The sequence below is a fragment of the Puma concolor genome, chromosome B3 (genome assembly GCF_028749965.1).
Source record: "Puma concolor isolate L17-30 chromosome B3, mPumCon1.1.hap2, whole genome shotgun sequence".
NCBI lineage: Eukaryota > Metazoa > Chordata > Mammalia > Carnivora > Felidae > Puma > Puma concolor.
In genome coordinates, this window is record NC_141672.1 from 15,999,060 (window position 1) to 16,020,483 (window position 21,424).

A 21,424-nucleotide genomic window follows, 5' to 3' on the forward strand; every position below is an offset into this window, starting at 1 on the left:
ATCCAGTGTATTTCTAAGTGACAGTGCGCCAACCATTAATATTTTTAAAAACCAGTCATCCTTTAGCTATTGTTATAGTTGTAACAACTTCAGGATGATGAAATTAAAGAGCATATGGAAATAAAGATTCCAGAATCAACCCACATGCCACTTTAATTTTGCCAATACTGCCAATATAACCCCAAAAGGCACAAGCGAGGAGGGAAGGGAGTTATTAAGAACTCAGAGGCAGAAATACGGTTTTCTATAAGTCAGCTTTACTTCTTCTTATCATTTTAGCTATTACTTCATAACATTCTCTATATTTACCTCCAGTATCCTCCATATTTGTCTGCAGATAAACACAGAATCAACCACCCACATGGCACTTAAGTTTTGTCAACACTGCCCCCACAAATGGAAAAAGCATTAAGAATGGAAAGACACAAATATAGTTTTCCATGGGAAGATCAATTTCATTCTTTCTTAAGTACCACTTCACATTATCCTCATTTGTCTATTGTATGTTCGTGTTTGTGTGAAATGGTTTATTTATTTATTTTTTTTTAATTTTTTTTTTCAACGTTTATTTATTTTTGGGACAGAGAGAGACATAGCATGAATGGGGGAGGGGCAGAGAGAGAGGGAGACACAGAATCGGAAACAGGCTCCAGGCTCCGAGCCATCAGCCCAGAGCCCCACGCGGGGCTCGAACTCACGGACCGCGAGATCGTGACCTGGCTGAAGTCGGACGCTTAACCGACTGAGCCACCCAGGCGCCCCGAAATGGTTTATTTAAAAAGAAATCTGGAGGCCACCCAAAGTAACCAGTATAAAAGCACCTCTGATTTCTTAAGAATGTTAAAAAAAAAAAAAAAATCCTCTTTTCTTTTTCCAGATAATCTCATAAAACAGAGTTTGTGGAAAAAAGGCATGAAAATGCATGCTTTCTGCTCATTACCTAAATCCTTCTTCCTTTCAGAAAATAACATTTGTGATAAAAATCTAAAATGACATCTTAATGGGACAGTCTGATCCATAGCAGAACTATAATGCAATGAGTCCATAACAGAGTAAGAAAACAGAAACGGGGCATCTGTCCTGCTCGATCCTCCTCACATCCGTCACAGTACCCAATAATTATTTGTTTCAAGAATAACCCAGTCGAGAAATAAACCAATCAATAAATTCATGAATAAAAAGGAAAACAGAGGAACCAACAATTTGTGCTTTTCGCAAAATAAAAACAAAAATTTCTTAATTTCATGTTCTATAAAATATATGTATTGAGGGTAAGCAGATGAAAATAACAAGCAGGATATAATTAATTACAAATATTTTATTTTATGACTGCCCCTAATTTATAGCTAAACATATAAATGAAAAGTTACTATAACATTATTGAAAATTTTGGAAAAAATTGGATAAAGTTTTGGTAAAACTGGATACTTTCCATTACTGCTACAAGGTATAGTTTTTCAATTTACTGTCGTACTCTTTTCAATTTACCGTTGGCACCATGGAGGCATTTAACAAATATCTGTAGAATTAACACACCTTAGTTCTATAATACTTTTATTTCCTTTTTTTTTCTTTTTGGTAATACCTTCTAGCATATGTTATAGTATATATTTAGACTAATAACTATTTAACATACGTACTAAATGTTATATTCTGTGGGCTTAACGTTATAAACACTTTTCTGTTTCTGCCCGAGTTTTGTAATTATGATTTTTTTAATGGCTGCATAAAACGCTAGGATGCAGTGTAGTGTAACTTAGGTTGTTAATCCGGATTGCTTAGTTACTACGGCTAATGCTACAATGAACATCTGCAAATAGAGCACGTGTGAAATTTCTTAAGAAGTTAAAATTACAAAAAAAAAAAAAAAGTTAAAATTACATACACAATAGGAATATGTTATCTTATTCTGTTTTATATTACCATACTCTTTTCCAAATTATTGTACCATTTAAAATATCATCTATATCAGGGTAACAATTTACTCCACTCTTTCCCAGAATTTTTTTTTTCAAATTTCAGAAATGTGAAATTGAAAGTCCAAATTCTTTAAGTTACTTTTTTGTGTTAGAAAGTGCATCTCTAGTGTGCTTGTTTACTGGCATTTTCTCTAATGTCAATTTTCTGTCACTGGATCATTTCCATTTCCACAAAAAATTTCCTAACAAATTTAGATAAGCTTTTTCCTATTTAACAAACACTAACATTTTAAAATCATGCTTATGTACATATTTCATCCTTCTGTTGTCCTTTTACATTTGTTTGGTTTTGTTTCTGTTCACTGTGCAGAGATATATGTAAGTCAGTATATGAATATATACTGAGATATATATGAATCAGATATATATGAATCCATAAGTCTCTATTGTTTGCTAGTTTAAATTATTTTTCATTCTTCACTAGTCAAATGTCTAAAAGAAAGTCTTTAAACAAATTTTCTCAACAGTGTTGTTTAATGAAGCATAAGGATCTGTTTCCAAAAAAAGTAAAAAATTGTGCTCAATGTTGCTTGTTTCTAGAGTATTGAGTCTTTCGCTGTTCTTAAGAATAAAAATACAGGGGCACCTGGGTGGCTCAGTCGGTTAAGCGTTCAGCTTCTGCTCAGGTCATAATCTCCCAGCTCGTGGGTTCAAGCCCCACATCGGGCTCTGGGCTGACAGCCCAGAGCCTGGAGCCTGCTTCGGATTCTGAGTATTCCTCTCTATCTGCTCGTCCCTGGTTTGTGCTCTTTATCTTCCTCAAAAACAAATATTTTTTAAAAAAATTTTTTTAAAAAAATAAAAATATAAAATTTGTAAGTGGGGACTCCAGCTCTCAACAGTAGTTTGTATTACTTCCTTGCTACTGAGATCTATTTGAGAGTCATTTTTGCTGTGCTTTTTCTCTTAATTTATGGACTTCCTTCATTGAGCTAGGAGACACACACCCTCCTATTTGTTTATCAAGCTCTGGTCCTCAAATCCTGTTCATGCTCCCAGCTCTATTTGCCTACACTAGGAGGCCTAGCATTCCAGCCTTCGATTTTTAATTTTTTAAATGTTTATTTATTTTTGAGAGAGAGAGACACACACAGCATGAGCAGGGGACAGAGAGGAGGAGACACAGAATCCAAAGCAGGCTCTAGGCTCTGAGCTGTCAGCACAGAGCCCGACACAGGGCTCCGACTCACAAAGCACGAGATCATGACCTGAGCCAATGTCAGATGCTTAACCGACTGAGCCACCCAGGTGCCCCCCCAGCCTTCTATTAATCATCGCCTTTCAAGCTACATTCTTCAGCAGTAGTCCCCAATCCTGGCTGAAAACTAGCATTGCCTGTGGAGCTTTTACAAACAACAGATTGACCAGACATACTCGTGGGGATTCTGATTCAGGAAGTCTAGCAGGGATCCAGAAATCCATGACATTAAAATTCACCAGGTGAGCAGTGCCTGGGTGGGTCAGCTGGTTAAGCGTCTGACTTCAGCTCAGGTCACGACCTTGTGGTCCATGAGTTTAAGTCCCACACCAGGCTCTGTGCTGACTGCTCAGAGCCTGGAGCTTGCTTCTGATTCTGTGTCTCCGTTTCTCTTCTGCCCCTTCCCTACTCACACTCTGTCTCTCTCTCTCAAAAATAAATAAATGTTAAAAAAATCTTTTTTAATAAGTAAAATAAATGAAATTCACCAAGTGATTCAGAAACAGCTGGATTTAGGAACTACTTAAGAGCCCTAGGATTTGAGGGGCAGGAGCTCAGAGAGTGGAGGAGTAAGGAGGTGGCCCAGTGGGTGTATTCTTGGTCTGTTACTTCTGCTTGAACTCCTGCAGCCCTGCTTTTTGTCTGTTTTCTACAGCAGGGTCTGGATAAGGTTTTGTTTGAAGAAAAAGGTTTGTGCTGTTTAAATAAAAAATTTGAAAGTCGCTGCTCTGTTTAAGATCAAATGTTTTTAATCAATGAATATGAAGAACTGTGAAAGCATTCTATATAATACATCATACGTAAAGGTTAAAGTCTGTTAGAATCTTTAGAGTCTTTAAGATCCTTAGGATCTTTAGAAGAGAAGCTCAGTTAGTGCAGAGAATAAATCCTATTTTATTTCACTGTGGCTCCTATTCCTCAACGCCATTATATCAATGCCAAGATGTAGAATGACATCCTTGAGATGAATGTATTGATAAAGCCGTCATCCCTGTGATCTCCAAACAGCATACGATCTGTCTTTCTGAACCCATGGTCTACAACTCCTCCCCTCACAGACCTCACTACAGCCACCCTTGCCTCCTTCCTGCTCCTCGAACAACCCACGCATGCTCCCACTCAGGGTTTTTGCGGTTATTCTCTCTGACTTACATATTCTTCCTACACAGAACTGCACGGTCTGCCCCCCACCATCAGGTCTCCGATTAAGTGTGTTTTCAGAGTGGATTTCACTGACCACCTCCCACCCCATCCAAAATGGCATCTTCCCCCATGTCACTGTATTCGCTTCCCTGTTCTTTCACTTCTGTAGTACTTACTATCCCATGACATGTTACGTGTTTCTAAATGTGCTAATTATCTCTATTCCTTGCACAACCAGAATATAACCTCCAAAAGAGCAGAGATTTTTGTCTGCTTGCTTCACTCTGTAATCTCAGGGCTAGATCAGGGCCTGGCACACCACGGTGGCTCAGAAATTTGGGGATGAAAGAACAAAGGTCTCTTCAATAAATAAATCCTCCAAAAGTCAAGATACAGCTTTATGTTATATAGATATTGACTCATTTATGAATAGGAATGGTGTTTGGAGGTTTCTTTATAATGACGGTATAACTCTATGATTTTACATGTCATACTGTGACTCTGACCAGCTTTACATGAAGTGAAAAAGGCGTGTACTGACTTATTTACAGAAATGTGCATGATTTCTGCTCCAACCTTAGCTTCCTCTCTTCCCTACGTGGCCACGTCCACTAGCACTCATCACAGACAACTTCTACATTCTGTGTATTGGGCCTAGGCTCTCACCTACATTTAGTACCACATCTTCCAGTACATGCAAGTATCTGCACTTGGATAGCCTGTCATAGTTTCAAACTACAAATGCCTTCAAGTGCATTACCCAGCTTCCTTAGAAACTGACTTCCTTCCCTAATTATCCCATTTCTGTTAGTAAAGCAATCATTCTTCTTGTAGCATCTTTAGGAGACAGATTTGACATGTTTCTTTCCTCTGTCCTCCACATCAAATCTATCATCAAGTTCTGCCACTGCTTTCTTTAAAAATGTCTCTCTGATGCTCCCACTTCTTACTATCTGGCCTATTTATTTCTCACCCCATATCTTGCTCGTGTTTTTAACCCTTTCTTTACGTTTATCTCCCCTCCTTCCCAAAAATCTGACTTACTTTGTGGATCTTTACTAATATCACCCTTTTGAATTTTTTTTTCCCTTTGCTACCTGGTGACAGTTTCACAGCTTGGCAAGTACCTCTTTAATTGCCTCATTATGCCAATTTTATTTTCTCAGCTGGACTGCATGCCTGATAGAGTCAGGAAAAAATATATTTTTATTAGTTTTCCTAGTATATGGCATTGTGGTTGACACACAGAAAACACAACTGAGGAAAACGTTTTTATTTCCCTGAATATTTAACATATGCATATAAAGCTTTTTCCCTAAACTAATAAGAAAATGAGGGAAAGTACTATCATTAGACACTGCAGAATTAATTACGTTCAATTTGACAAAATTTGTGAAGTTACTGGTCATTTGCATATTAGCATGTAAAAAGTGAGGGGGCGCCTGGGTGCCTCATTCAGTTAAGTGTCTGACTTCAGCTTAGGTCATGATCTCATGGTTCATGAGCCCCACATTGGGCTCTGTGCTGACAGCTTGGACCATGGAGCCTGCTTCGGATTCTCTGTCTTCCTCTCTCTCAGCCCCTTCCCTGCTCATGCTCTGTCTCTCTTAAAATAAATGAACGTTAAAAAAAAAAAAAAAAACTTTTTATAAATGAAGAAGTCCTATGCATATAACCTTAAAAGTCTGTTAAGAGACTACAAAGATGTTTAAGTATTATTGAAGCTGGGTGATGGGTGATACTGGCTCATTATATTATTCTCTGCACTTGTGTGTTTGAATTTTTCTATCATAAAATGTTAAAGGAGGGATAAGGGGCGTGCTACAAAAAAACAGAAATACACATATTAATAAACCTATAATTCACTATATGGACTACAGAAAAAAATGGATCAATAACGCTATTAGTATAAAAAATAAACTGTAGCAAAAGCACATTATACAATATTCTCAACTATCTATATCTTGCTTTTTAGTGGAAATCTATGTAGTCTATGGACCAGGCACAGTTCTTACCTCTTCTATATTTATACAACTTTTCCTATTGAAAATAACAGTGGATTTGAAAGTATTAGTAATGCTCCAATTTTTAATAATTCCGTCTGTTTATAAGGTCAGAAATAGAACATTTCAGAGTTGAAATCCCCAAAGTCAGAAAAATTACAATAAAAGAGCATGAATTCAAAACTTACAGTCTTAACATCATTTTCATGATGAAAGATATATTCAAACAAAGCCTATGAAGAAAAAAAAAAGCCAAAAATACATTAGATTTTATTTTACCAAAAGCACTCTATTGGTATATCTGATACGGATATACTCAGACCATTTTGACAGCAGCTGGGTTGAACCAAAATAACAGGTACACTAAACGTGTCTTCATAAGTAAAGGGTCTATCCATCATTTGTTATAATCAGCATTTTAAAATACAGTGATTTATACTTGATTCTTGTTTTTACAAACTGGAAAACTGAAATAACTGAACAAGGTTTTTCGTATTATATGCACTATTTTACTACAAAGAGAGATGAAAAGACCAACTCTGAGATTATCCTAAAACAGATTCAGCCCATTTTTTTATACACTCTGCACATGTTATACAGTCATTATGATAATGATAATGACACTTTAGACATGGGAAAAATCCGGAAATTCCTTCTGAAACAAAGTAGATCTTAGGCGTAAAGTGGGATGTGTACATGACTCTAATGTGCAGCTAGGTCTGAGAACCATTATTTTAATACTTCTCCCAGCTCATCTGGATAAATAAGCATTGACCAAATTACCTCTTAGTGGTATCATGTTTGTCCATAAAACCATCAATGTACCCTTGCAAAGAGCTTAGCGTATCAAGGTTATTAACAAAGAAGACTTAAGAGGCAACCAAAGGAAGAAAAAAGAAATCAGGACAAGGCCCTTCTTTTAAAAACTATACCTGACCCTCCATTCGCTCGGTGATAAAGAAGAAAAGTTAAGAGTACAGCTTGTGCTCCCGTTGCTATGAAAGGAGTAGAGACTCAAGCAATCAATGCTAGAAATGAGTCTTGATGAGTAAAGGCAAATTGGAAACCAAAGACAGAAAAAAACCCTGGCATTACTTCTATAAAAAAGCACAAAATCTGATTCAGTTTAAATCTAGTAACAGACCAGGTCTGTCCTGGAAGCATCATAGTTTGAGGGAGATGCCTCCATGGGCTACACTCCCTGAATAGAAAACAGCAATGGTACCAACCAGCCATCCAGCCACCTCAAATAAATGGCCGAAAAGGGCAGGGGAACTGGATACTCCATATGAGTTGCTGTTAATACTTCACTCTCGTGAAGGTAAGGGAAATACACATAGCTTTACAATTTTGCTAAATGAAGTTGACAGGATTGCTGTCAACTGAGAAATTAAAACATCATGGGCATTATTATAGGCTAATTCCCTATCAACTGACATTTCTTTTTCAGCTTTTAATTTCAAGTCTGTATGGCTCATGTCCATTCTTATATAACCTCGTGTTTGACATTTAGTAAACATGTTAAATGCCATTAGAATTCAGATTCAGAATGAGCTCAGCACTGATGCATAGAATTCACAGACATTACAGCTAAAAGCTTGAGCTAGGGTTAGACCAGTTTCAGCAACAGCTAAGTGCTCATGTCTCTGAATTATTCCAAGCTCAACTTCAAGTTTATTTTTACACTAGAAAGGTCACGGGCCCCACCTTTCCCTCTCAGTCTCTCTTTTTCTCACTCTCACACATACACACACTTACTTTCACTCTCCCTTTCTCCTTAACATAAAGGAGCATCTAATCTTTGAGTAGTTAGAATTAGTAAGGTAATTCTCAATGAGGATCACTCAAGCCAGACAATAGCTTATGGAGATGCTTGCTTAATTAGTAATTAAACGAACATATTTTTTTCATCTTCTTTTTGACAGTCGTAAAATTCTACAAGGATAGAAAATTATTTTTCTGAGAATAGTCCAAGAGGGAAAAGGAAAACACACACACACACACACACACACACACACACACACACACACACACAGATGACCTTCTAAATTTCATTCCATGAAGATGATGCTGCTTGTCTGCTTTGTTATCAATTACTATTTTTTGTTATAAGTGACTACAATTTCCTATGCAATGGTATTGTATACTTTATTTCTGATTGACTTTCCTTAACTCAAAAGACTAAGAGGAATTTTACACAGTAATTAAACATTTCCATTTCAAGCAAGATATGGCCTTTCCTTCACAAAAGAAATTTTTTTTATTTCCTACAATGTTATCAGGATAACATATCTAACATTACTACTTCATAACATAAAATCATTTTAAGTACATACCTTTGCCAATTTAGGTTTCTGGGCATATTTTGTTAAATTCAGTCTAGATAAATTTATAAAAGGTCCATCAGGACTTGTAAGCATGGAAGCCTATGGGGAAAAATGACAGAACAAGAAATCTGAAACTCCCTCTGGAAATATAAATTGAGTGTAATGAGCATAAGTAAAAAGAACCACCTTCAAAAAATCTGCCATGTGACTTTCCACTATAACAACAGCAAAAAAAAGACATAACGTAACACCAAGCTACTCTGGTAATACAAAGATAGGATAAAGCTGACACAAGTTACCGTTCCCAGCCTGACAAATCTTCCAGTTGTGCTGGTGACTGGGCGAGCTGTGTAGGCAGTTCTAGGTGTTCTGATGGCCTGTTCCATAGTGCCAGGCCTTCCGCTCTGTGTGCTGGGTCTAAGGAAACCTGTAATGGGCCTTCCAGCTTGAGTGATTGGCCTGTGAAGAGTGTACATTGTGAAAATACCAAGAAGATCAATAAGGGAAGATTCTCATACAATCTGGTCAGTATTTAATGGCAGAAGGTATGAAACAGAAGTACATACCTGATGGCTGGACTAGGCCCTCCTGTCTGATTAGTTCCAGGCAGTTTCAAGGATGTTCCCGGGCCTACGACATGAGATGGCAAATTCAATTTATAGATTAGTTATTAATCTGTAAAAACTGTCAGCTGTTGTAATTTTCAGAAATGTGCCGGCCTGGTGAAAAAGACGTTAATGACAGGAAATATATTAGGGAAAGGTGTTTGAGACTGATATTTATTAAAAATCATGGTATTTTATGTTCTTACATTTAATCTTCACACTAAGTCTGTAAGGTAGGCTGTATTCATCCATTTAGCAAAAGCTTAGAGGGTTTAGTAAACAGGTCAACCTATTAATAGAGGTGGGTTTCAAACTCAAGGCTGGCAGACTCCAGAGCACCCAAAGATGGTTCTATGCTCATAGTGTATTTCTGATACAAACTTCTCCCAACAAAAGATCATGTACCCACAATATATAGAATTTAGACATTTTAACTCCAAAAGAACAAAATGATGGGGGGAAAAAGGAATTTTAGCATGAACCATATGTATTTTTTTTCCTCAATTTCCATTTGAAGCTTTAAAACAGTTATTATCTTGGGGCACCTGGGTGGCTCAATCAGTGAAGTGTCCGACTTCAGCTCAGGTCACGATCTCGCAGTTTGTGGGTTTGGGCCCCAAATCGGGCTGTGTGCTAACAGCTTAGAGCTTGGAACCTGCTTCAGACTCTGTCTCCCTCTCTCTCAGCCCCTCCCCTACTTGCATTTTGTCTCTCTCTCTCTCAAAAATGAACATTAAAAAATATTTTTAATTTATTATTTTTCAAAACATAAAAATGACTGACAACAGTTATAACTAATAAATACCAGCAAGACCACCATACATTACGGTAATCACTAAATACCATTTGCTCCAACACATCTGCAAGCTGGGGGCTGGGCCTCTGCGGCAATCCCAGTGGGCATTCACAGGCCAGTGTATTACCCCATCACCTCATATCAAGCATTAGAGCAAATCACCTTCAATTATTACAGTGAAGTGATGTTGTCCAAAGATCCTTTTTTTTTTTAATCCTTTTAGAAGACTTGAGTTGTTTGGATGCTTCCTGTGTTTCGACTCTCGGATAAACAATTTTCTGTTATATTAGATAACCAGTTCAGCTAGAATCCATTTTAAATATAAAATCTGTTTAAATGCATAATATAGCTTGTATTGAAAAATTGTTTTATACAGCAATCCCACATCTTAAGTTTAAGATAGGGTAATTGAATTGTGGAAGGAAAGTCTTTGTACTATATGACAGGATAGAGACCATTAACCTGAAGCAGTGTTTTTTTCATGTATATAATGTCTTGTGTTTATTTTATACACATGTAGTATTCTTCCTCCTAATGGCATTTCATTTACTTAAGTGAAAAACCAATACTTACGTGGAACTTGAGCAATAGCATTTTCATCCAGCATCATTTCTGCAATTCCTTCCTGATCCACGTCAATTTCATCTACATATACCATTTCAGTGAGTGCCCGTGCCTTCAAAATCCAAGCTGCCTATAAACATGGATAAAATAAAGCACACATTAAGTAGTATTAGAAGTACTGCCTAGCCTATAGAAGATTTATTATCGTCTAAATTTTATTAGGCATGTTTACCGTTTAATACATTATGCTAATTTAAAGAGCTATTTCAAGAAACTAATACAAGGCAAGGTCATTACTAATCAAGAAATGCCCATTAGATCAATTACCTAGTAGTCTTCTAACATGCCTTTTTGTAAGTAAAAGAAGAACTTCAGAGAAAATTTTACTGGAATAATAATTCAAAAATCAATCAAGAAAGCTCTGACCACAGTGCTCTTTCTGCCTTCCTCCTTCAGGACCAAAGTCCCTCATGAAGACCTCCCTGATGGTTTAGTTCTAAACCTACTTTCCTCTTGTCTTTCTCACAGAGCATTCTCTTTACACTTCCATCAAATGTACTCACATATTCGAGAAACACTGTAATCATCAGGCATAGGTTAGCTCCCTTCCCCAAAACACAAGCCTTTTTACCTTGTTCAGTTCTGAATTTTCCATAACACCTATGGTTTTTGCACATAATAGGTATTCCAAAAATGTTGAATTGAACTAAGAGCAATTTCTCCCAATTCCCAAGAAGCTAATCAACACAGTCTTGGCTGCTTTGTGATCTAGCCAGTAGAAAACCTGCTAGAAAATGGTTGGGGGGGGGGGGGCGGGGAATGGAAAAGGTAATTAAGGAATCTGGAAAATATCAACTTCACTCTACCTTGAGAAATTAGATGTCAAGGTATGCACCATTAAATATCTTGCTCAACATTTAGGGGCGCCTGGGTGGCGCAGTCGGTTAAGCGTCCGACTTCAGCCAGGTCATGATCTCACGGTCCGTGAGTTCGAGCCCTGCGTCAGGCTCTGGGCTGATGGCTCGGAGCCTGTTTCTGATTCTGTGTCTCCCTCTCTCTCTGCCCCTCCCCCGTTCATGCTCTGTCTCTGTCTGTCCCATAAATAAATAAAAACGTTGAAAAAAAAAAATATCTTGCTCAACATTTAAAACAGCTTTATCAGAAATGTTTACCTTTCTGCTTCACTACAGAACAGAAGCAGAGAACAAGAAAGCCCGGTGTCCTTGAGCAGCAGCACAGACCTGATACTCTATAGTGCAGAGGAAGCAGCAGCGAGGGAAGTTTGGTGGGAGGCAGGGTAGGGCTCACCATACTAGGGAACCGGCTGTGAAGCCGCTGAAGGAAGAACAGACTGAGAGAGGAACAGACGAGAGCTACAGAGAAAGTCCTCGCGTAAAGAACCCAAGATGCATTCAATCAGTCGGTCCATACCTATGGAGCACTTCCTAGTTACATAGCATTGGGCTAGGTTCTGAAGAGGAAGCATGAGAAGATTAAAACTTGGATCCTAATTTCCCTGAACACATCACCTACTGAATTAATTGACAAGGCAAAGTAGGGCATGCTAGGTGGCAGGTGTGTGGTATAGACAATAGTTTTATAGGAATTAAAAAGTAGAGATCCTTTTGTGGGCTAAAATAACTGGAATGCATGCATTAGACAAAAGTTCTTAAGGAAAAGGAAATTCTTCATGCTTTCACTTTAATGGTAATAAAAAAGGCTGCCTTCATAGCCGTACGTTCCTAAAATGAAATTATATTTGGTTAGATGATTGGGTTTTTTTAGCTTCTACTTTCCTGGATGAGATTTACTGGATTCAGATAACTTAAAATGTTTCAACTGTGTGGATTTAACATAACTGAATAAGCAGAATATGGAATCAAAGAATTCATTTGTTAAATAAATAAATAAATAGATAGATAGATAGATAGATAAATTCCAGTTGTAACTGCATCTAACTGTAAGAGCCACTAAAGTGTGGAAACAATTGGAGGTTTTCATTCATCAAAGATCAGGAAGGTCGGCAGATCTTTATAACTCTGCTCAGGGGCCAGGGAAGTCATCTCTGGCTTCAACTCATGGTTTAATTTAACTTCAAAGATGGAAATAAGTAATTCTGATTTATCTTGAGTCTCCACAGCTCATACTGCCCTGCAAGGATCTGACAGCTTTCATTTCTCAAAAGGGCATTCCTTGCTCAGCATGCTGATGGACAGGAAGGATTGCAGCATTTTCTTTGAAACAGTAAAGCAGGATATGGGTGCCACCGGTTCACTCCCATATTACTAGGGAGCACCTATGGCATGCCAGGTCCTGGGGACAGAGAGAAGTAAGCCACGGCTCAACTAGCTTACACAAATTTCGGTGTTGTAGGGAAAGCGCAGTGATAAAAGTCGGGAGCATGCTACGGCAGTACAGAGAGAGGCACCCAGCTGCCTGGGAGTAGAGGAAGGGTAGGAGAAAAGAGTTTGCTAGTGGCAAAGACAGGAAAGCATGTATTAGGCCAAGAGAAAGGGACAAGGGCAGGCTAGCTTGAGGGCTCAAGGCATGCTTGGTAACTCCAAAACAGTTGAGTACGGTTGAAGAATCAGGTTCAGCTGAGGCAGCAGTCAGAGAAGAAGCTAGAGAAAAAAGGCAAAGGGCAGTTGAGGGACCCTGTATGCTCCAGTGAGGTGTAGGGACTTTTATCCTGATGATGAGCTAATGAAACTTTAAAACTCCAACTTGGAATCCTAGTTAAATCGACCTTCTAAAAGTCAACTTTTTATTATTATCGTATCACCTATATGGCTGGGTATTAACTATCCCTGCACATATCTTTTTAATAATTAGCACGTACATACCGTTATCTCATAGTTAACTCCATCATTCTTCCTGACATCCAGCCTCCTACTAACCTCTCAGATATTACGGAGGTGCAAATTTTTTTAATATTAGGCTAAGTAAAAGAAAAGAAAGTAAATCTACTTTTCCCTCACCACCAAATGAATAAATGCTTCAGAAGCCAAATAGGAACATCTTTTTTAAAAGGTTATTCTATAAGATTTCACTTTTTCAAAAAGGTAAATGGATCTATATTTCAGTTTCTAAAATTTAATTCTTCAGAAGTAGAAATCATGGTGGGAATCTTTTATATTTAAAGATCTATAATAAAATCTACTTAAACTATTATTTAATTTTAAATTTCATCATTTTTTGAGAATACTAATCTTCCTGACTTTCCTCTTGTCCTAACACAAATGACCTTGAAAATCACATATCGCTGCTTGCTTAAACATCAGATTGTATTCAAAGAACTGCTCTTGGCAATGTGAACAATTCTTGAGATTTTAATGAAAACAGCAGATGGGGCTTTGGCTTTAAAAAAAATTTTTTTTAATTTTATTTTGGAAACAAGCCAAGTATGTTTTACAGCCCTAAAATCCTGTTTAAGTTTTTCAAAAAGTTCAAAACTAACCAGTGATTACATTAAAATGCATAACAAAGCACAATGGGATGATCCCAAACTGGTCCTTGAATCTAAAAGAAAAATACAAATTGGTTTTATTAAATATGTTTAAGTTGTTACTACATGACAGGGTCATGCAGTTTATGTAAATATATTTGAATGCCTATATATTGGAAAGTACTGTGAAATCAACAAAAATCACAGAAGTGCAGGAACTTTTTTAAAGGGAAAAGCATGTGAGTCAGTTATATCGTTCTTTATCTGTAAAACATAATCCCATCTCATTCACCTACTGAGGTAGTCTACAGGACATTATTCTTGAGGCAATGATGGAAAGGAAAGGAAAATAATGCCTTACTTGTACTACCTTTGGTGAGGTTGATTCAATTTTAGTTATGAAAATAAACATACGAAAAGTGAAAAAGTCTACTGACTGAGCAAACCATGTTGAAATTGTCTCATTCCTTTTAATACAGAATTGGAGGCCAAGAGTTTAAGACATAAAAGAAACAATTTTGCTAGATTATTAGTTGAATAAAGCTACCAAGGAACAGTCTGTCTAACCTGAGCGAGCCATCATAAGAATCGGTATAACATCTGACACTCTGCCTACTCTACGAAAATGAAAACTTAGCACAAAATATTGAATTGTTATTGTAAAGCCTCATTTATTTTGAAGTTGTGCAAAAGAGGAAGGCAAAATGTATGAATAATGAACTCAAAAGAATCCCATCAGCCTTGTTCCCTTTTTATTCTTTTAGATCACTATCCAGATAGTGATAGATAATGAAGTCTACAGTAACAGAACAAGAAAGTAATACTAAATACAGGTCCTTCATGAAGTCCCTGCATGGTTTGAAACTTTCAAATGCCATTTACAGTTTTAAAACCATAACAACAATGTCAATTATTGACATTTTAATTTAATTTTAACAAAACCAGGGCACCTGGGTGGCTTAGTTGGTTAAGCATTCGACTTCAGCTCAGGTCATGATCTCACAGTTTGTGAGTTCGAGTCCCGCATCGGGCTCTGTGCTGACAGCTTGGAGCCTGGAGCCTGTTTCAGCTTCTGTGTCTCCCTCTCTCTGCGCCTCCCCTGCCTTCACTCACACTCTCTCTCTCTCTCTCTCTCTCTCTCTCTCTCTCTCTCTCTCTCAAAAATAAATAAACGTTAATTTTAACAAAACCTTCCAAAATCACTGAAAAGAAAAAGCACATTACTTACTCTATTTATAATTTAGGTCCTTCTCAAACGAATTGTGCATATATTACGCAAAAAATAGTTTAGTGCCATCTATCAATTTGGAAATCAAAATTACGAACACTGCAGACAAATTCCTTTAAAATCCTTTTCAAGAACAGAGTGCTTCATTTTAACCTATTTACGGTGCTTGCTTGATAATACTACACAGGCCTCCATCACAGTACTTTGTATTCTGCTCTCTTGGAAAAGGTCATAGGAACCACATATGAGGTTCAAATTGTTTATTTACTGAAAACCACTGTTAGCATTCTCTCTCATGTGACAGGGCCAACACCTGGCAATATTTAGGGTGATTTATAGCACTCTCATCCGTTCTTATTCCCAGACTTACTGGAAACTCCCTTGTGTTAACAGCTTCACTGGCCCACGTGTCCCCCTAACCACACTTCCTCTCCTTGGGCTCTCTCCAGACTCATTCACTGCATCCTCTCCAGTTAGCAGGTCTCTCTGGCCACCTCCCATCTCCAACCAAGATAGTTTGGTAGACAAGGCTATCTGGCCAGTGTCTCCTCCTGTCTTCTTCACGGTGGCAGGCACCTCGCTCTAAAATCGAGCCCTTCCCAGGCAGGGTGAGCCTACTCTTTACTCAAGATATACCATCCTGTCCATCACAATCTTTTCAGACATTTGGGGCTCTGCTGACTTCTTGGCCCCATTCCTAAGCTCCTGGTTTCCCTTGCTTCCTTCTCTATTTTTCTCATCTTTCTGGTCAACATTGGTCATTTCAAGTCTTAAGACTATAAGACTACTCACCCATAGACACAAAAATATTGGAAATAGAATACATAAAAAAAAAAAATACTCTACAAAAAAAATATTGGAAATAGAATACTCTACAGAATGGTAGAGAAGGCTGATTTTATAAAAGCATTAATAGATATGCAGCAGGTTTTCTAATCTATAGGAACGAGTAAGCAACAGGAATTATTGTATTCTCTAAACTAACAGTTGCAGCTAACCCTTTACCTGAGTCACTGGCAATTCAGGATCCGGTTCCTGGAAAGCATTAAGAAGGTAGTAAACATTTTTAGGAAATACAGTTTCTAAAATAAAAAGTCCTGGTGATGAATTAAGTATTTGTAGACGGACTCAAGCTCATTGAATAAAAATCCGAATATCAACTTTAATCTTTCTCCACAAGTACTCAAGAGTTCTGCATATACTAATACTAATATTGGTATTAGTGTGTAACTAATATACACTGAAGAGTGCTGAATTTGCTATGATCAGAAAATTTTAATTACTCGAACCTCATTTAAAGCACAGAGAAGTTATCTTAACTACTTGTTTAATGAAGACACAAAATCTCAGAAATTAAAAACAATTTTACAGCTATACCAAGGAAACACTTCCTTATATTCATGGTGGTTAAAGCATTCAGACTTTAATCACTTGGGGAGGAGGAGGAAAATCCACAACATACTATCAATCTTTCTACTCCACATAAATGGGATTAGCAGCTGAAGATATAAAAAAGTAATTCCAACTGTAACGTGCTCTGAGAAATGTGTATGAATAGACTATGTCATATATATTAGTGTCAGGTGCTAACAAACTCAGGGTTTTTTCCTGCCCAAATTAAATAGAAATCCACTGGGGAAAAGTCAGACTTGTAACAAATTTATTTATGAAATAATCTATACTTCTATATCTACAGTTAGCAATCTGTGCTGAACACTTAACTGGCAGCATGTTTTATTAGGGAAGCTACTAAGAAAAAAGGGAAAGGGGAAAAAAAAATCCTTCCTAGCCTTGCTTTCTACAGCTCTAAAACCCAAGGAGAATACTCAAAATATTTTTTAAAGAATATATTATGTGTGCAAGCAATGTTGAAGCCATCTGGTCACCATGCAAGGATAAGCAATTTCTATAGCACGATACACGGTAGGAACACGAGAAGCAAAGACGAAGCTAGGCTACAAAAGCAAAGGCCCTGGAGGGTGGGATTTAGAGAATATTCGGCAAGCAGCTGAACCGAACACAAAACAGCAACTAAGAATACATGGCAGTTGGAGGTTTTCAATTCCAGCGTGCATCAGGAAGATCTGGAAAAGCACAGATTGCCTAGAACCCACAGTCCATAATTAAAGAAACACACCGACACAGGCAATGAGATGACAGAGGAGTAACCCTTTCTATTCCTTCTTCTGTTTATTTGTATACATGTCTGTATGACCCATTATCTCACTTGAGTCTCATAACAACCACCGGAGGGAGGCAGGTAAGCGTTATCCATTTGACAGATAAGGAAACAAATTCAGAGATGTCATGTAATTTGCTCAAGGTCACACAAAGAAGCCAGGCTCTTCCTTGCCAGTGCATCTAGGAGATTAAAACATGAGTTCAAGATAATAAGGCAGGATTGAAGCATCAAGTGTAGGAGAGATAGAAGATAAGTTCCACACAGGGAAAAAAGTTTACCCATGGTGACTGCAGACAATACTTGAAAAGGAAAACAAAACACACAAGGGCTGGAAGCCTCTAATAGGAAGGAAAAGCTAGAGGCCTGTCATTCTGCCAAGGACAGGAAGATGCTTCCCAAAGTCAAACGGCAGCTCAGCCTCAGTGTTCTGATCACTGAGGAAGGCCTTCATGCTCTATCTGGTTCTTCTGCCCCACAGGAACACATCTGTGATTTGCCACACCACTCAGGTGAAGTGAGAAGGTCAGAGAAGATGGGCAAGTATAAAGACAGGTGAGGTTGTGCAGATGGAAGATGGAGACAAGGCCCAAACAGGAAGTGAGGCCGAGATCACGATCACGTTAGTTCCACAAGCTTCCCCGGACATTCCTGCACCCTGCTAGGTGCTGAAAACATTCTGTGGGGAATGCACATAATTAAATAAATGCCAATACAATATATGAAATGCTATATTCAAGTTATAGACCAGTTATAGACGACTTAGATGGAGAGGAGAAAAACAATAAGGGAGATAAGAAGGGTGTCAGAGAAAAAGAAAGATATTATTCCGGAAATTACTGAGTGCCAGTGATCTATGAACTATATTCATCATCATTTTTTTTAATGTTTATTTAGAGAGAGCTTGAGCAGGGGAGGAGTAGAAAGAGAGGGAGAGAGAGAATCCCAAGTAGGCTCTGCACTGTCAGCACAGACCCTGACGCAGGGCTTGAACTGGCAAACAGAGAGATCATGACCTGAGCTGAAATCGAGAGTCGGATGCTTAACCGACTGAGCTACCCAGACGCCCCTGTTCAGCATCATTTTATCAATTTCACTGAACACTTTCCTCACAGACACTTTCCAGATTACCAACAATCTTTTCAGAAAAAGATCAATGCCAGAATCCTACATGTAAATATCTCTAGCTATACAAAGACAATAGCAGCTAACATTTTTGATCACTTACCATACATTAATGAGCTTAACCCTCACAACAACCCTTTGAGGTAGGTGTATTATCATCCCCGTTTTACAGAGGAGAAAACTCTGAAGTCAAAGTGTACAGGCAGTATTTGAACCCGGACACTCTGCATCGAGAGCCTGCACTTTGCTGAGTATGTGAGATCATAGCAAGGCATGAAAACAGACTGCTGTAGGGTGTGCCAGACCAAGGCTGCATATGACTGGCCTGGAGATCCATCAGGAGTAGCAGGATTAAGAAGGAAGAGTTGGGATGTTTTAATTTAGAGATAGGGCAAAACTTTTTTTTTTTTTTTTTAAAGCGCTGAGACTTTCACCTTTGGGTCTCTCAACTATAGTCTGTTATTTAAATTAATCCAACCAAATAGGGAACCGCAAGTTAGGTTCATTTGGTCTAGCACATCATTTCCATGGGTATTGACAGAGTTGAGTACAAAGTAGTTGGGTACAAAATACCCTGGAGTCAGAAGGGCTGGGCTTGATCCTCAGGGAGCCACATAGCTACGTGACCTTGAACGAGTCACAGGACCTCTATAACCTAGTGCTCCTCTCGAACCTAGTGCTCCTCTCGAATTGGAGCAAATAGTGTCTACTTCATAGCATAGTTTTAAAAATAAACCTTTGGGGGGGTGCCTGGGTGGCTCAGTCAGTTAAGTGTCTGACTTCGACTCAGGTCATGATCTCATGGCTCATGAGTTTGAGCCCTGCGTCGGGCTCTGTGCTGACAGCTAGGAGCCTGGAGCCTGCTTCGGATTCTGTGTGTGTGTTTCTCTCTCTCTCTCTCCTTCTCTTTCTCTGCCCCTCCCCCACTAGTGCTCTGTCTCTCTCTCTCTCAAAAATAAATAAACTTTAAAAAATAAATAAATAAAATAAATAAACCTTGTATTTTTAAGAATATTTCATAGTTTTGAGGCCTTCCCCATATGCTATCATAATTAGTGAAGTGTAAGGTGGTAGCACTTTCAATAAATATCAGTTGCACAATTTCTTTATAAAACCATTTCTATAATGAACAATGAACAGAAAAGCACCACACTCTCTATTACTTCCCTTTCCCAAACCCAGAACTAACTCCCACTTGTGTCTCATCAAATTAAAACTACCTTTTGACTCTCCTTCAAAGCAAGTGAGTAAGGGGACAGAGTGGAGTGACACAGCCTGGAACCAACAAATGCTCATTAGCATCAACTTCAATTCACATCAGTTTACTTCCTTCCTTCCTCCCCAGGGTAAGGCTTACTCTTAGGTCGTTGCTATTACTTCAGGGTATCAAATCTCTAGATAATTCTGAATGCGACTTCTTAATTGCCACCATTACTTACTCTGGCTCGTGAGTCTGACCCAGCTTGGCCCTGAAACTTCTGAGACATTATTCAGAAGTTAGTAGTCACACGAAGGAAAACAATGAAAGAGAACACAGAAATTGATGGATATCAGAAGGTTTAGGGAGAATCCAAGGACCAACCAAGCAGCCAAATAGGAATGTCATCTGTGTAATTCAGCAGGAATACAAATTCATAAAATGAACTCCATATAGAATCAAAAGATTAAGTCTGGCTTAGTCTCCATGGCCCCAAAGAGGAACTAAATTAGATAATCACACAGAAAGATTTGTTTGTTTGTTTGTTTTGCTTAGAGCACCAGATCATTGTCTCAATCAACTAATAACACAGAGCTCACTAGGGACCCCTGGTTCCATGTCTTTCCCTTAAGCCAGTGGCTTTCAGCCTTTTCTCCATCTTCAAATCATTTACAATAATAACCCCTTCCTCTCTGTAACATATCTCATTATAAGTGGAGACTGAGGAGGAGAATGTGAATTCTTCCTGTTCTGATATATAGCCCCCGCTCCCACTCCCAGAATCACTGATTTTTATAACTTGAAAATCTATCAGAAATCTACTCCATTAATAAAAGCATATTGTCTTAAAAACCTCACTGCCTGAAAAACCTGCACGTTTTATGAACTGTTTAATTATAATGGAGCTAAAAAAAATTGGGGCTGGTTTTAAAGCCATGTATCTGACATATGGAACACAAGGAACAGTAATCAGATTAAGCAACTAATCGGGATGATGGACATGAGCTGTAAAAGCAAGCATTCCCTCTAGGTCACATTGCCGTGTGGAAGACCATTTTGCCTTTCTCCCTTTTATATCTTACAACTTATAAGCACTTTTTCAATCGTGATTTAAAGAACACTTTGAAAAAAGACAATGTCTCTTGATGAACTTCTTGTTCATGCTGTATTTTATCTAACAGGGAAGCTACAATAAATTAACCAGTTATCTTTCTTTCTCTATATTCTCAAGAGATCAGAATCTTAAATGTCCTTCATGGTTAGACACCCTGCCCTTTTAAGTCTCACTATTCTGAATCTGGGAAAAACAGTTTACAATCCATCTTCTTCAAGAACCTTTCCACATTACCAAATACCATATTATTACAGTCAACAACCTATCCTTAAGTCTCTTTGTGTCCAAATAAAAATGTATGACTCTAAAGAAACATGCTATTTCATTGTATATCATACCTCTCTGGCCAACCTGACTACCCTGACTTTGGCAAGAATCAAAATTAAATAAAATCCAGATGTCCTAATGGAAAGTACAAAGCACAACCTAAGTATTTTTGATGATACTATACCAAAATTGTATCTCTTACAGGAGAAATAAATGTAGAAGACATAGTCTCAGAGGTGTACTTATCCCAAAA

At 38.0% G+C, this 21,424-nt stretch overlaps 1 protein-coding gene across 6 annotated transcripts in view; it reads right to left on the reverse strand.

Moving 5' to 3' along the window:
* The window catches only part of TTC8 (tetratricopeptide repeat domain 8), a 59,794-nt gene that overhangs the window by 32,048 nt on the left and 6,322 nt on the right, over positions 1-21,424 (reverse strand). For 2 of the 6 annotated variants that reach the window (XM_086709050.1, XM_025918682.2), the window contains exons 2-7: positions 16,294-16,323; positions 10,625-10,745; positions 9,217-9,280; positions 8,950-9,109; positions 8,660-8,749; positions 6,512-6,556 (exon numbers count right to left, since the gene is read on the reverse strand). In XM_086709050.1, the coding sequence (XP_086565176.1) occupies positions 6,512-6,556; positions 8,660-8,749; positions 8,950-9,109; positions 9,217-9,280; positions 10,625-10,745; positions 16,294-16,323 (510 nt within the window). The remainder of the gene's footprint in view (positions 1-6,511; positions 6,557-8,659; positions 8,750-8,949; positions 9,110-9,216; positions 9,281-10,624; positions 10,746-16,293; positions 16,324-21,424) is intronic. The other 4 variants (XM_025918683.2, XM_086709049.1, XM_086709048.1 and 1 more) reach the window with 3 other exon arrangements.